Genomic DNA, 15,900 nt, shown 5'->3' with positions numbered 1-15,900 from the left:
AGCAGCCCTGAGCCCGCCACTGGGAGCCCCCTGCCGGGTCCGCCCCGATCGGCATCCTGCAGGGCGGGCTGAGGGGGAGCCTGGCCGACGGCAACAGGCGACACCTGGCACAGGCGACCACGGATCCTGTGTGTCCGGCCTGAGAAGCCAGAGCCTGGCCGAGTCGGAAGCCTGGTTGGGGGGGGAGGATGGCACCGGCACATTCCTGGCCGGCAGGGGGTTGGGACCCCAGGAGCCTGTGCAGGTCTAGGAACAAGGGGAACCTTCCAGAGTGGCCACACACGCTTTGAGGACCCGCGGAAGAGTGGGGGCCCAGCGGGCAAGGGGAGGAGATGCCTGTGCAAAGGCCCTGTGGCAAAGAAGAGGGTCTAGGTAGGATGACAAGGAGGCTCTGGAGGGCACTGGGGGGCGAGGTACAACAGGGTGAGGAGGGCGGTCAGTAGACACAGACACGGAGGCTGGTGCCCGTGAGCTGTGAGGACACAGTGTCAGAGGACTGCTCGTGACCATCCGCTGGAGAGACCCAGGGATGGAGGTAGAGATGATGAGGCCCGGCTCCTGGGGACAGAGCCAGCCTTGGGGACGCCTGACCCGAGGAAGGTGGCAGGACACAAGCAGCTTCTCACGGGGTCAGGGGGGACGCTCGCGAGGAGAGGAGCTGCAGGGGAAACAGGGCACCTGCCGTCCAGGAGCGGGGCGGTACCACAGGCAGGCCTGGGCAATGGTGCCGGGACCAGCCAAGGGAAGGGGTCCGTGCGCCACAGCAAAGCGCCCAGAACTGGGGCCACAGAGGGGGCACTGGCAGAGGCCCAGGGGAGGAGACGGCAGAGCCTGTGCACGCCCGCCTGGTGGCCTCTCTTTTCTCCCTGTGGTCACCTGCTGACTGAACGGTAGAGGCCAGGGGAGTAGTCAAGCTTTGCAAGAGTGGGTGGGAAGGGGTGCGTGGGCGGGAGAGGGGAGGGCCGGGATGCCCCGACCCCATGGCAGAGCCTAGCACCCCTCCGCAGCAGAGCTGGGAAGCCAGGGGCCGGCCGGGAAGGGACAGCTGGGCACTTGCAGGGTGGCGTTTCCAGGGGGCCTGGGTGACAATGGGGCACAGGCCCTGGGCCAGGAGCTGGCGCTCCGGGAGGCAGGGGACAAGCCGAGCCTGGTCTGGCCGTGCACAGGAGTGCTGGGCACGGAGGCCATGGGGCTGTAAGCACTGGTTTCCTAATTGTTTTCCGGCAGTCCTGCATCGCGGTCCCACTAAGAGTCCTGATCCTTCGACGGCACATTAACTGGCTGTAGGTCAAGGATGCCGTGTGGGTTTGCTTTCATACGCTCAGCTGGGGGGTCGGGGGGGGGGTGAGGGTGAAGCATCTGCAGAAGGCCGAGCCCTGACCCCGCGGGGACACCCAGCCTCACAACATCCTTCCTGCATGTTCAGAAAGCCCCAGAAATGTTTTACGCACCTCGTAGGCCTCAGAGAGGCGAGGGCGTCCTCTGCAACAGAGAGGAAGAAGCAGGACGCAGCATGGATGGCTGCCGTCCCCTCCCAGCCTCCGGCACAGTGTGGCTTCCCGCCAAGCCCCTTGGGCAGGGTGTTCGCCCCTGGAAGGACCCTGTCCCAGGGTCAATGGCTGGGGGTTTCCCACAAGGGTGGCAATTCTCCACCTGCAGCCGACACCACTGGGTCTCCTCACGTCCTCACGGCCGCCCTGCCTGAGTCCAAGCTGCCCCTCACCGCCAGCTGACCGGCTCCCAGCCAGGCCTCCCACAGCCCCTCGGGGTTAGTCACGCGCTAGAGCAGCTCACAGAGCTCAGGGCACAGCAGAGGCTGCAGCCTGGGAGCAGCTGCGGGAACTGCCACACGGACGATTCGCGGGGCCACATGCGATGAGACGGGGGGGGGCCGCATGGAAGATTCATGGGGCCACATGGGACAGGTGGGGGGGAGGGGCCCACATGGGACAGGCGGGGGGGGGGTTCACGGGACAGGCGGGGGCCGCATGAGACAAGCGGCGGGGGCACATGGGACAGGCGGGGGAGCACCCGGGACAGGCGGGGGGGGGATTGCCCGGGACAGGCGGTGGGGGGGCCTCACGGGACAGGAAGGGGGGGCTGCATGGGACAGGTGGGGGGGCGCATGGGACAGGTGGGGGGGCACACAGGACAGGCGGGGGGGCACATGGGACAGGCGGGGGAGTGCCCGGGACAGGCGGGGGGTGGGGTCGCCCGGGACAGGCGGTGGGGGGGGGGCCTCACAGGACAGAAAGGGGGGGGCGCATGGGACAGGTGGGGGGGCACACAGGACAGGTGGGGGGTACATGGGACAGGCAGGGGGCTCACAGGAAAGGGTGGGGGCGCAAGGGACAGGTGTGGGGAAGCGTGAGGAGCCGCACATCCTCTCTGGGCGCCACCCTCCCGCACCTGCGGGGCCGTTGGGATGGGGCTGAAAGCTGCAAGCCGCGCTCAGGCGGTCTTTCCGGGGACCAGCCGCGTGACGAGGCCCCACCCTGAGCCACCCGTCAGCATCAGCTGAGGCAGGCTCCCAGCACTCCCTACGGTAATAAGACACGCCCGTCACCCCCGGCCCCATGGGGTTTCGCAGGTCTGTGGGGGCAAAGCACAATGTATTTCTCGTCAGGCCGCGGTCTCACAGGCCGGCGTGAGTCTCACACGGGGTCTCAGCTCGTGCTGCCCTATAACGCCTTCGAGACCCTCGTGTCAGTGGGGTATCCTGCTAGCTCACCCTTTTCCGTGGCCACGGGGTGACCCCGAACTTGGGATACGACTTACAGCCACCCATCTCCTGGCATGCCAGTTGTTTCCACCGCGCTGCTGTAATCGAGCTCGGACGGCGTCCTCGAGAAGGTGTAAGCGTGCAAGTCGTCCTGTTCCTGGAGCGACGGCACACGAATCTTGGATGCTTACGTGCCGTGCAAAAATGCGGGTGGTGACAGAGAAGACGGGATGGGAGGACGTAGCACGTCGCCTGTGACGCAGGCAGGCGTGCGTGCCGGGCAGGGAGCAGAGGGCAGCCCGCCCGGGGAGGCCACGCGGCGAGAGGAGGCGGGAGGCGCCGCTTCCTCCCAAGTTGCTGTGGCTCTGATGTGGCTCTAACGGTAAAGGACCACTGGAAGTGTCCGCGGGGAAGTCAGGCGTCTCAGGGCCTAGAAGGTCTGAGAGCCACCCGCTCTCCTGTCCCCCCGGCCAGGTCTCCTTAGTGAGAAGTACAGGCACGAGCAAACACGCCCCGTGTGAAGGGCCGCGGTCACAGTCCCGGCTCCACCTGGCGCTCCGGGGACCCAGGGGCCAGCCCCGTGGGCACCGGCATCGGGACTGTGGGCACCCTACCAGACCCCGCACTTGGATAAAAGGGCTCCGTGTGTCTTTTCTCTTCAGGTGACAGTTGCTCTGCTTCAAAGGACAGAGGCCTCACAAGGAACGTGAGGTGGCAGCAGGACTGGGCACAGACGTTCCCATCGGGACAGCGCTGGCGGCCGGCCGGCCAGACACGAGCCTCCCGTGGGCGGAGAGCGGCCCGGCGCCCAGCCTGGCGTGGAGCGTCTGGTTCCCCCCCCCCCCAGCCCCTCCCCCGCGCCCCCCACCCCCAGTCCTGGCTCCTCACATGAGAGGAAATAGGTCTGTCAGCGGGCCGCAGGCTCCATCTCCGCAGCGGGCACCGTGGCCCCCGGACCGGATGAGACCCCTCCCGCTGGCGTCCTCGTCCCAGACTCCTCTGGGGAGGCAGGGGCTTGCCCAGGGCCTCCTCCGCTGTCCTCCGGGTCCGGGCTCGCTCCCGCCACTCCCGCGGTGCTCCTTCGTCTCTGGGGAGGACACGCGGCACGTTAGCCGTGGGGCCAGAAGCAGCCCCGGCACAGTTTCCCCCCAAACCCTTTCCCGTCCCTCCACCCAGACGGGAGGCGCCCGTCTGCTCCTGTCCCACGGCGCCAGCTCCATGCGAGGGGACAACACAGGCTCCCCCCCCGACCCCCCGGGGCTGAGCAGCAGGACCCTGTCCCCAGGGAAGATGTGGGCTCTGGCTGAGCTCAGGAATCAGAGGCCTTCACGGTCCCCATGACACCTGAGTTCCTTCCTTCCTCTCTCTCTCTTCCTTTTTTTAGAGAGGGGGTGGGGGACAGGGAGAATCGCAAGCAGGCTCCATGCTCGGTGCAGAAGCTGACGGGCGGGGCGGGGGGAGGCTGGATCCCATGACCCTGGGATCATGACCTGAGCTGAAACCAAGAGTTGGACGCTCAACTGCCTGAGCCACCCAGGCGCCCCAAGTTTCACTTCTATGGCTGAGCTTCTTGGGTCCACCCCAATCCCCTCCGCCAGGGAGCCTCCGCGCTGCCGGCACAGCTTGGCCCTGCACGGTGACCTCGCTGCCCCTGCACGGTGACCTTCCAACGGTATCCGCTGGACTCACTGCCTGCCCCGCGGAGGTGGGGCTGCCGCACCGGATGCGTGTGGAATTTCTGAACTAAACGGAAAGACCAGCCCCTGGTTTGGCTGTGGTTGCAGCTTCCGGGATGGGGTGGGGTCCCAGCAAATCCTCACCTGGCCCTGGGCTCCACCCAGCTCGCATTCTGGACTCTGGAAGCTCTCTCCCCAGCCCCACGCAGGCCCCTGCGAGGCTGCTTCCTGCCTCCCCCGCTCCCAGGAGGTTCCTGAGCCCCCTCCCCCAGCTGAGCCAGGCTCCACCACTCATCTCCGCAAATGGAGCTGTGACCTTCCACGACCTGGCCCCTGCTGTGCCCCTGGACAGGGGCTCCACCCGAGTGTCCACTACCCCTTACCCACTCCTGGAGAGGCACAGGGGACGCTCCGAGGGCTTGCATGTGCACAGATAACCAGGTGGCGTGACGGGGGTCCACGGGGCTGTGCTGAGTCTATGCCACAAGACGGGACTCTGCACGCTGTCACCAAGAGACCACAGAACGCCAGCGCAGGCCCGAGGCAGAGAAACCAAGAAGACAGCGCTCGCTTGCCCTTGGTATTCAAGAATCTTCTCCCGCAGAGCTGTGCAGCATCCTGGGCGCCGCTCGAGCCCAACCTCGTGGCAGGAAGCACACGTCCTCCCGGCCACACGCCACGGCGACCACAGCCACCCCAAGTGCCACCTCCCTGCACGCCGTCCAGGTCGTAGGACTCGCACTGACACAGGGCAGAGCGAGGGATGAGGGGGTCCAGAAGGGCGGGTTGGGCGGGTCTCACAAAACACCATAAAGAAAGGAACCTGGAGGGAGGTGGGGAGGGGGACCCTCCTGCAGCACCGTGAGAGGCACCCCAGCGGTCAAGGTCATGCCAGTACGTTTGCTCCAGAAGGGCCGGCAGAACTGCCCTGCAAAGCCACCTGTGCTTGGCCCACACCTGGAGCTGGTGGTAAAGCAGCAGATCTGGGACTCCGGCCGAAGGACTCTCTGGGGGGCCCGGGGGGCGGCCTGAGCTCCAGCCGGGGGCCTGCCTGGCATGTGGCTGATGACCAGTGTGAACGTGCCCTGCAGCCGGGACTCCAGGCATCAGCCGCACGTCAGTCATCAGGACGACAGCGCGGGGGGTGGAACGCGGCGAGTCCTGACCAGTTCTGAGGGCCGGACACCTCCCTCCTTCCACAGGAAGGGTCGGGCCCCGTCAGCACGTCCGGCGCGGGGAGGACACGGGCGCACCCCTGCCACACTGTTCCTGGGCAGTCTGTCCCATCAGAGTCCCCAGAGTAAACGCACTCATGCGGGGAGATTTCAGGACTGAGGAGGGTCTATTCACACGGGGTGTGGCAGGCGGCCCCGGGGACAGAGCAAGAGCCCTGTGACCCCAAGCCCCGGGGAGGAGGGACGGAGAGGCTGCCAGGACCCAGGCGGCACTTACACGGAGGTGCAGGGGGAAGCAGGACCCTGCCCTCCCTCTCCGCCTCCTCTCTGATCTCCTGCTGGGGCCCCCATTGGCCAAACCCAGCCAGGAGGTGAGGGGCACTGGGGTGCCGTGGACGCAGTCCATGCTGGACGGCCTCCTGGGGCCCAGAGCGCAGTAAAGACGGGTGGCCGGTGGAGCTGGAGGACAGAGGAGCCGGTGAGGACAGGCCCCGTCCCGGCCCCCCGCGAGGCTGACCGCAGCTGCAGGCAGCGCACAGCCACCCAGGCAGGGGCAAGAGGGAACTGTGTCGGTGGGTGCTTTTTTTTTTTTTTACGTTTATTTATTTTTGAGAAACAGAGTGAGACAAAGCGTGAGCGGGGGAGGGGCAGAGAGAGAAGAGAAGGAGACACAGAATCCGAAGCAGGCTCCAGGCTCTGAGCGAGCAGTAGCACAAAGCCCGATGCGGGGCTTGAACCCATGAACTGGGAGATCATGACCTGAGCCGAAGTCGGACGCTCAACCGACTGAGCCACCCGGGCGCCCCGCCTGCATCCTTTTTTTAATTTTCAACTTTATTCTTTAGAGCTAGAGAGAGCGAGCGAAAGCGGGCCAGTGTGTGTGAATGGGGGAGGGGCAGGGGGAGGGGGAGGGCCTCAGGCAGGCTCTAGGCTCGGCACAGAGCCTGACCGGGCTGGGGCTCGATCCACGACCCCGTATCATGACCTGAGCCAAAACCGAGAGTCGACGCTCAACTGGCTGAGCCCCCCAGGCTCCGGGGAGCAAGGCTTCAACGCACAACCTTCCTTAGAAGAGCCCCGGGAGCCAGGTGATCGGGAAGAGGGCAGGAGGGGATCAAGAAAGAACAAGGCATCTGAGAAGACGCTGGGTGGAGCCGATGCGGAGCAACGACCCCCCGAGGCCTGTGCCCACAGCCGCCCGCCCGAGGGAGCCAGCCAGCAGAGCACCCCAGAGGAGGCAAGAGCAGAGCCTTCCCCAGAGAGAGGCAGGCCCCGCGCCAGATCACTCACCGTACGTGCTGCTCCCTGGGGGCCAAGGCCCGGCTGTCCTCCGCTCTCCTGGCGGGAAGCCCCGCTCGCTGCCGTGGCACCAGGGCCGGCAGGACGCTCCTGAGGGAGGACATCTTCCTTCTACCGTCACAGACCCCGCGGTGAACACTCCCCCGCGGACGGCACGCGCTAGAACACAAACACGCAACACGTCCGAACGAGGCCCGTGGGGGCCGATGGTGAACGCCCACGGGCGCCCACGGGCGCCCACGGAAGCCCACGGAAGCCCGAGGCCTGGCCGCTCCCAGGGCCCGGCAACCAGGGGCTCCTGCCTCGGAAGGCTCTGGGTGGCTGGGAACCGGAAAGACAAGTGGAGTCGCAGAGAGAAAGGCCTCCTCCTTGTTCATAACGAGACGGGGGAACTGAGGGAGGGCGGGGGTGGGGGTCAGGCCCCGGGGACTCAGTGCTGGGCTGGCTGCAGCTGGACACCCACACTGCCCACCTCCAGCGCCTCCCAGGTTGGAATCCGTCGACAACACTTTGGTTTTCTCCCGAGAGTTTTCAAACCTCAGGACGGGAGAAAGAACGGCACAATGAGCCCCCGAACACCTTTCACGGGGAAGGAAGTTTTCCATGGGCCGGACCCCAGCCTTTCAGACTTACTTTTCCTAACGGCCCCCCCACGGAGCGGGGCCACAGACACCGCGGACCACTGGACACGCGTCCCTGCCGTCCGCGGGGGCTGTGCCGTGCAGCGCCACGAACCACAGTAACCGCTAGGGTTCTGTGCTCCCCAGGGGCCGATTCGTGTCCCCCTGGAATGGTACCGCCCCCTCGTGTGAGTGTATGAGCTATATTCACCAGTAAACGTTCTCTTTCTTTGTCCCTCCATCCACACGCGTGCGTGCACACGCACACGCACAGGGTCTGAGTTTCTGGGTAACTGTAACCCCAAACCAGGCAAGCGTCCACCACATGACAAATGCCGACAGGGCACAGACATCTACCTGACGTTTTAAAAGATCACGAAAAGTGGTATTACAATGTTGGCCAGATCAAGACAATACAGCCTGGCTTTTAAATTTTACCTGAGAACGCGTCTGGAGCCGGAATGTTCTTTCTCCTTCGTGTTCAGAGCCGCCTTGAGGTTTGCAGGTAACTCTGCCGGTAAGAGCTGCTTTGCAAGCACTTCCTCCTGCTCCTTCTCGACAATCTCCTGCCTCAGCCTCCAAAAGCGCCTGATTTCCTCCTCGCCCGGCCAGTCTTCTGGGGAGGCAGTGGACTTGCCCAGCTCACTCAGGTGTAGCTTTTCAACAGGAGGGAGAAAGTCTGCTTTTTCTTTTAACCTCCCCCTTCGATCCTGAGAATTCACAGCGTCTTTGTCGGCCACACGCTCTGCGGACAAACACAACGGGGGAGGTGGGGGCTCCGTTGGGTACGTCGCGGCAGCTGGTCAAGTCACTGGTGGACACGGTGCTGTGGGCCGGCTGCACCTCTACACGGCCCCCCGGAGCCGCACGACCCTGGTGACCGGCTCCCTCCACCCTCCGGCCCTTCCACTCCACGTCTATTTATACAGATGAAGCACACTTCTCTGTTCCCCCAGCCTCGATCTTTTAATAGCTTTATTTCTAATTAATTCTTGGCCCAGGTGCCTACTGTGTATGCTTGGCAAGATCGCTGTCGACCCTAAACACTGTCCTCTCCAGGTAAGTTACTTGAAAGGAAGCTCGCCAGGAACACTCTTGCCTTTAGGATTACGCTCCACTGTCCCCTCGTGGACGAGCAGCCCCACCTCCTGCCCCCGCCCCCACCAAGGCAGAGTGAGGTCACAGGTCGAGCTGACACAGACTACTTTTTGGCTTTAGGTTCAAACTCGTAATACAGACACTTTGCATCTGGCCATCCTTTCTGAGAAATGACCCTGGATTCTGATCCGTCTTTAAGAGACGAAGCCAGTATATTCTTTGGGAAACAAGGGTGTTTGCGGTTTGCAGCAGCAGGCAGGCAGTAGACGAGGCAGAGGCACGGAGCTGTGGGCGCCCTCCTCGTGCCCTGGGCCCTTGCCATCCCGGGGTTTGCCAGACTCACCTCCTACCAGCACCCGCACATCTGCGCCTGGGTGTTTCCTCCAGCCCACGAGGGCCAGCGTGCAGGGCTGGGGACTGTGCGCCCCTCCGTTCGGCGAGGCATCGCTGGTCTGGAGCCCGTGTGCCCTACTCCCCCACTCTGCTGTGCAGTAACCCCTGGGCCTGCGTCCAAGCGGGAACCCTGTGACTGCCGAGGCCTCGTGAGACCCAGGTCCTGACCCGGTCCGTGGGGGCAGCACCCGAGGGGCTGTGACTGCTGAGGCCCAGTGGGGGCTTCCCACCTCTGTTGGCCTCCTCCCCTTCCCCACGTCCCCCGCTTCAGCCTCCATGCTGCCGCCTGGATCATCTCTCGAATCAGTTACTGGCCCTTGAATCCTGACTCAGGAACGGCTGTTGGGGGACACAAACTAAGACACTTTGCAAATACAATCGGTGTTTACGATGACACATTCTGGGGTCATTTGTTTGGATTTGGGAAAAAGATCAGCACTTCCTAATTACTTTGGCCATTCCTTATGTTTCCTGAGACAGACTTAGTAATTCCCACACTTTGACTGTATCACATGTGTAACTATCATGGCTGCTTCAAGTCCAGGCGTTTTCTTAATCTAGGAGCTGTGTTTAAGCAGTAAAGATTTCGATGCTCCGAAGTAAATTTTCAGAGCACTCACTTTTTTCGTGAGCATTCAATTACAATTCTCTTTTACGTCTACTTTGTCTGAGTGGAACCACAGTGCTCCTTCCCGGTTAGATTATCTCGTGAGCACGTGAGAATGCCTGGCTGGATGGTCCGCACGTTGAAAACACAGGATCAAATGTTGAGTGAGCGTGCACCCAAAAAGTGGCAAGACCACGGCCCCTTGCCCACGAGTAAGGGCGTGTCACTGCTCCTGTTGTGAAATAGTTGTCGGACGGGCCGAGGGAATTTCCTGAAGCAGGTGCCTGGTGAGGCTTGCTGGTGAGGAGTTTCATTCGATTTACCCAGTGAACTTTTACCAGATCCCACCCTAGACGGGCTCTGCAAGGGGCGCGGAGAGCGCAGACCCATGAACACAGAACCGAGGAAAGACACAGCTCCGACAGGCCGGCACGGACCCCCGACCGCGGTGTGAGTGCAGCAGAGGCCACGCGAGGCCCAGCGTGCTCCCCGTGACGCCACTGAGGAGACAGGCTCCCTGGGTCCTGGTTTTAACAAGCAGTGACTTCAGTTCTAATGCAGTTTGGTGCAGTGACGGTCCCACCAACCTGGAGAAGCTGACCCTCGGGGAGGAGGCCGCTGCATGGCGCAGGCCTGCAGGAAGGCCAGGATGGCACCCAGTCCCTTCTGCACGATGAGGGGGGCGGGGAACTCCAGCGGGCAGTGTCTCAGGTTCAAGGCTCTCAGTGTGGTCACGTTCCCTGTGAGAGAGGAAACCACACCTTCACACACTCCTCCACGGAATGAAACAAGGAGGAAAGATTAAAAATCCTATTGGGAATTTGGGGTAAAATGATACGACAGATGTCTGAGCTTTGCTGTAAAAAAAAAAACAAACAACTCTGCAGTGGAGGCAGATCGCACAGGTGAAGACCAGGCGAGTCACAAAAGGAAATAAATGAAATAGAGTGAATAGAAGAGACGGTGACAGCCCTGAGGCAAAAACCAGAATACGAAATTGCTGTATCATCTGAAACGCGACAAAACCTCGGGGAGGACAACGTGACCCATACTCAGGAAACAAGCGTCACTAGAAACTGTCCGCAAGCAGCTCAGATGTTGGATTTAGCGAACAAGAAATTCCAAGCAGTCACAAATATGTTCAAAGCCACGAAGGAAACCATGTTTAAATAATTACAGAAAAATATGGTAAAATGACTCAACAGGGATGAAATGTCGACAGAACCAGAAATTATAAAAAAAGAACCAGCTAGCAGTTCTCGAGTTGAAACTGCAAAGACCGGGGTGGAAAGTTCTCTAGAGGGACCCGGCAGCAGACACGCGACGGCAGAGGACACAAGTGAGCTTGATGATGGGAGAGAAACGCCATGAGATGGGGAGAACTCCGGAGGCCCGCGGGACAGCCTCACGTACGCTGGTGCACACGCCCGGAACGAGAGCCGCAGAGGACCCGAGCGGGGCCCGGCACGCTTCTGGGGAAACCACGGCGCACGTGTCCCCCGCTCGCTGACAGACGCCAGGGCAGTGTCCACAAGTTCACCCCAAGTAGGTGACCGCCAAAGGCAGTCACGCCTGGAAACATCAGAGTCACCGAAGACGCAGACAAACGAGCTTGAAAAGCACAAAGGAGCGACAAACCATCACACACACGGGCACAGGAGTGACTTCCGGGTCAAACAGTGGAGGCCAGAGCCCAGTGAACGGCACGCTAGCGTGCTGACAGAAGACACCTGCGGGTCAAGCGCCCTGAGCCCACCCAGACGGCCCTGCAGGAACACGGGCGAGAGGCAGCCGTCGGATCACCCGAGCTGCCCGGCGGCGGTCGGTGACCCGGCTCAGGGACTCCACGTCTCCCCCGCCGTTCGCACAGTTTCAAGTCCAGCTGACCGCCCCTGGACGGAGGGAGAGAGTACAGCAGCAGAGGACAGAACCCGTGAGCCGCGAGGCCAGCGAACACAAAGTAGCAGGATCTGGAGCAGAGACGAGAGGGGACGGGAAAAGAAGGGCAGACTCGAGGCCCGCAGGACACAGTGAAGATGCCGACACCCACCGAAGGGCGGCCCAGGGGGAGAGAAGAAAGGATGAGAAGGAAGCAAGGTCTGCAGAAAGAATGTCAATAGCCAGGGGTTGTCCAGCTCTGATTAAAGACCCCGCTAAAGGTTCCAGAAGCTCGGTGAACCCCAAGTAAAGCGGATGCAAAGAGAGATGCGCCCAGGCACACCGCAGGTAAACTGCTGAAAATTAAACACAAAGAGAGGGGTTTTAAGCAGCCAGACGAAAAAAGATTCATCGGTTTTAAAGGAAAAACAGTAAGACCGACAGCTGGCTTTTCAGCAGAAGTTAGAAGCCAGAAGACGATAAAGACATTTTGAAAGTAGTGAACACACCTCTGAAACCTGGGTTCTCTACTCAGCCAGACAGCCTCCAAATATGATGGAAAATAAAGATGACTTTTTAGAAAACCAAACTTGAAGAATTCATTACCAAAGAGGGAACGATAATACTAAAGGGAGATCTTCAGGCCACGATGGTCATCCCGGGTGAAAGCAGGCAACTTGAGAAACGAAGGTTAAACATGTAAGAAAATATAAATAAATACTGACAGTTTAAGATGCGTTTGTGGGATGTATAACAAGACGTAAAAGCAAAATCTATGAAAAACAGCCCAAAAGGCAGGAAGGAGGCAATGGAACTAAAAGTGGTGAAGGTCTGACTTCAGCCGACGGTCATTGGTCAAGGATGGACGGCATAGTGTCTAGAGAACCACTAAATGATGCTACAAACAGTACAGTGGACAACTCTGCTTCCCGCAATGTTGGCGTAGCTCCAATCTGATCAACTCCCTGCAGATAACCAGTCTGCAGAAACTGGGCAGAATATACACCACCCATGGGCAAGCCAGAAGTGAAAAGCAGGCAGAAACTAGAGGGGGAGTGACAGCTTCCAGAAGAGAAAGACACAAACGCGTGTACCATCTGTATGGCTTTCTGCCTGACGGAAGGCCCCAGAGGGCCCCACGCGGGGCAGCTGTAACAGACAGAAACCTATGTGACCTTGTAGTGCCAGAGGACAGACCACAGAGCTACTGCACCAGCCAGAAAGCGAAAGGGTGCACTCCGGACAGAAGAGGACCGCCAAGGGGGGCCCTACATCGCCGTGCAGACGGCCCACGTGCAAATCCCTGGCACGGTCCTGAACTTCCCGCACACAGCACGGCCGCACCTGCTGCCTGATGCCAGAGAGACAGTTGGGAGTCTGGGTTCTCTCAACTTAGCTATTTAAAAAAAAAAAATTTTTTTTAAGTTTATTTATTTATTTTGAGAGAGGCAGAGACAGTGCAAATGGGGGAGGGGCAGAGAGAGGGAGACAGAGAATCCCAAGCAGGCTCCGCACTGTCAGTTTGGAGCCCGATGTGGGGCTCGAACTCATGAAACCGTGAGATCACGACCTGAGCCGAAACCAAGAGTTGGACACTTAACCGACTGAGCCGCCCAGGTGCCCCTCAACTTACCTATTTTTAAAAACCAGTACTCTAAAGAGGAAGATAACAGAATCCAGAATCTCCACAGTGTATCTACCGCAATGTCCAAGATAAAATCCAAAAAATTATTAAAGGAAAAATTTGTTTATACTAAATGAAAAAAAGAACTCTGCACAGAAAAATAGAAACTATTTTTTTAATATGAAAATCCAAGGACTGAAAACACAGTATCTGAAAAAAAATTACTAGACGGTTTTCACAGCCAATTAGAGATGACAGAAAAAGATGCATGAACTTGAAGATACTTATCTATCTTCTCTGAAGAGCAGAAAAATTACCTTTTTAAAACGTACAGAAGGTCAGTAATCTGTAGGACAATAACAAAAGGTTGGACAAATAAATAGAGACAGGAACAGAAAAATATTTGAAGAGTTAATGGCCAAAATCTTTCTCAAATTTGGCAAAAAGATGTGAATTTCAAAACTGGATAAGTTCAACAAACACCTAGTAGGAAAAATATAAAGAAAACCACAGCTAAGGACCTCAGAGTCAAAGCACTGAAAAGCAAAGATACAGAGAAATCTTGAAAGTAACCAAGGCCAATGAACACAGTTCATAAAGGAGGACAAAGTGAGTGACCTCAGAGGCCTGAGGGCAGTGGAACTTCTTTAAAGTCCTGGATGAAACAAATTCAACCCTTATTTTTAATCAACAATATCCTTTGAGAATCAAGGCAAGGGGTACCTGGGGGGCTCAGTCTGTTAACTGTCCGACTCCCGATTTTGGCTCATGAGCTCACGGTTTGTGGGTTCGAGCCCCGCGTTGGGCTCTGTGCTGATGGCGTGAAGCCTGCTTGGGATTCTCTCTCTTTCCCTCTGTGTGCCCCTCCCCCACGCTCCCTCTCTCTCTCAAAATAAATAAACTTAAAAAAATTATTTACATCAAAAAAGAATTAAGGCAAAATGAAGACATTTCCGGAAACGTAACAATTAAAAGTCTGCCAACAGACTGATTTTAAGAAATCTGAAGAGAAGTTCTTCAGGCTGAAGGAAAAGGACACCAGCTGTATCTTCAGGAAAGAGCGAAGAGATGTCTACGTGGAATGCTACACGTTAAGCAAACACAAAATGCTTTTTTCTCTTAGTTTCTCTAAAAATACGTGACTGCTGAAAGCCAAAACTGTAAGTCCGTGTTGCAGGTTTATAACATAGGTAGACCTCATCCGTAGGACAGGCTGAGTATAAGGAGGACCGGAGAGAGCAGGCCGGTATGGCTACCAGGTGGTGACGTGAGGTGGTGACACAGGACAGTGCTAGCTCGAGGCATGCGTGGTGCAACCCCGACAGCAACCGTGAGACGGTAGAGGCATGTTAAGAAGAATAACTGAAAAGTCAATATAAAAGTTAGAAGTCTAAGTGATACCCAATCAACATGCAGTCATTGGAACAGAAAAAAAGCATTGAGACAAACAGCAAGGAGTGAAACGACAGCCCGAAATCCATTCATGTCAATGATTATATTAAATTAACCAGTCTAACCACTTCCGTCAAAAGGCAGAGATAGTCTGACTGGACGGAAGAGCAAGACCCCGCGACATACTGCCTACCAGCCATGCAACGTACCCACGGAGAGGTTCGAAGTAAGAGAGTGGAAAAACACATCACGTAAAGAGTAGACAGAAGAAGGTTGCAGCGGCCACACTAGTCCGTCCCGAAGGGCCCGTAAGCACCTGACAAGGTTCACGTCGGAAAACACCTGGAGATGCCGCGTTTTGGGGCTTGTGGGAGCAGCCACGGCAGCACTTGGGGGAAATCACAGTTGCCACGGCATGGGTTAGAAAAGCAAGGTTGAAAACCAGTGATCTAAGCCTCCAACTCAACAGGTTAGAGAAAGAACAGCAAGTTAAACCTAAAGAAACAGAGACAGTAAAGAGCAGAAGTATGAGACGAAACGAAACAGATGCGGAAAGGAGAACATCGTCTTCTGCTTCCTCCTCCTCGTCATTCACAGCAACGAAAGTGAATGAAAGTGACGGCACCGCCCTCATACGTGTCCCTGCAGATCCACCCCAAGACCGCAGTGCTGAGCCCAAACTGCAAGTCGCCGGGACAGCCCATCGGGAGGATTCAACTTAGAGACAGTTCAAAAGGAGGGTCCTGGGTGGGGGATGGGCAGCGAGGAGGGCACCTGCCGGGATGGGCACCGGGTGTTGCCTGGAAACCGATGTGACGATAAAGTTCCTATTAAAACCAAAAAACACAAAAGGAGGGTCCTTGAAACAGACATCGTCCGAGAGCCGTCAGTGGCAGAGCCCTCCAGGAAAGCGAGGGGAGGGCGAGTCCGGACCCGCGGGCCCCCCGGGAGGCACAGGGTGCAGCGGGGACCGGACCGGACCGGACCGGACCGGGCCCGGGAGTTGCAGCTGTGACGCCAGCTTTCCTGAGCTGTGCGCTGGCTACAAAGCGCCACATCCTTCTTCTTTCTTCCCCCACGCACCCCCCCCCCCCCCCGTTGACACATCATCACACTTTCTGCGAAGAATGCAGGTCCCCGCATAACAGCTCGTGGGAGCCGCAGGGTCTGGGGCCCCGAGGGACACAGTGGAAGCAACTGTAAATAGTAGCCAGCTGGCCCCCGCGACTCGCCTGATACGCCCACTACGGGTTGCACTAACTCAAAAAGGCAGCATTTCACAGCCAGCTTTTACGGTAATGCTTGAATACTTACCCAGCTCCACAGGTAACATTTTGATAGGATTTCTTTCTAAAAGCAAAGTTTTCAAATGCCTTTAAAATAAAACAAAAAATACATAGTTTAAGAAGCAGAAAA

The 15,900-nt window shown here is 58.4% G+C and overlaps 1 protein-coding gene across 3 annotated transcripts in view; it reads right to left on the bottom strand.

Annotated features, from left to right (window-relative positions):
* The window catches only part of LRRC27 (leucine rich repeat containing 27), a 36,916-nt gene that overhangs the window by 12,087 nt on the left and 8,929 nt on the right, over nt 1-15,900 (bottom strand). For all 3 annotated transcript variants that reach the window (XR_006194284.1, XM_042907452.1, XM_042907453.1), the window contains exons 4-8: nt 15,799-15,857; nt 10,178-10,330; nt 7,931-8,237; nt 6,864-7,031; nt 3,611-3,809 (exon numbers count right to left, since the gene is read on the bottom strand). Coding sequence is in view for 2 of the 3 variants with exons in the window: in XM_042907452.1 (XP_042763386.1) it covers nt 3,611-3,809; nt 6,864-7,031; nt 7,931-8,237; nt 10,178-10,330; nt 15,799-15,857 (886 nt within the window). In the remaining variant the exon portion in view is untranslated. The remainder of the gene's footprint in view (nt 1-3,610; nt 3,810-6,863; nt 7,032-7,930; nt 8,238-10,177; nt 10,331-15,798; nt 15,858-15,900) is intronic.

This window comes from Panthera leo, chromosome D2, assembly GCF_018350215.1.
Source record: "Panthera leo isolate Ple1 chromosome D2, P.leo_Ple1_pat1.1, whole genome shotgun sequence".
Classification (NCBI taxonomy): Eukaryota; Metazoa; Chordata; class Mammalia; order Carnivora; family Felidae; genus Panthera; species Panthera leo.
Note: the sequence above shows the minus strand (reverse complement) of the source record. Positions and strands in the feature narration are given on the sequence as shown.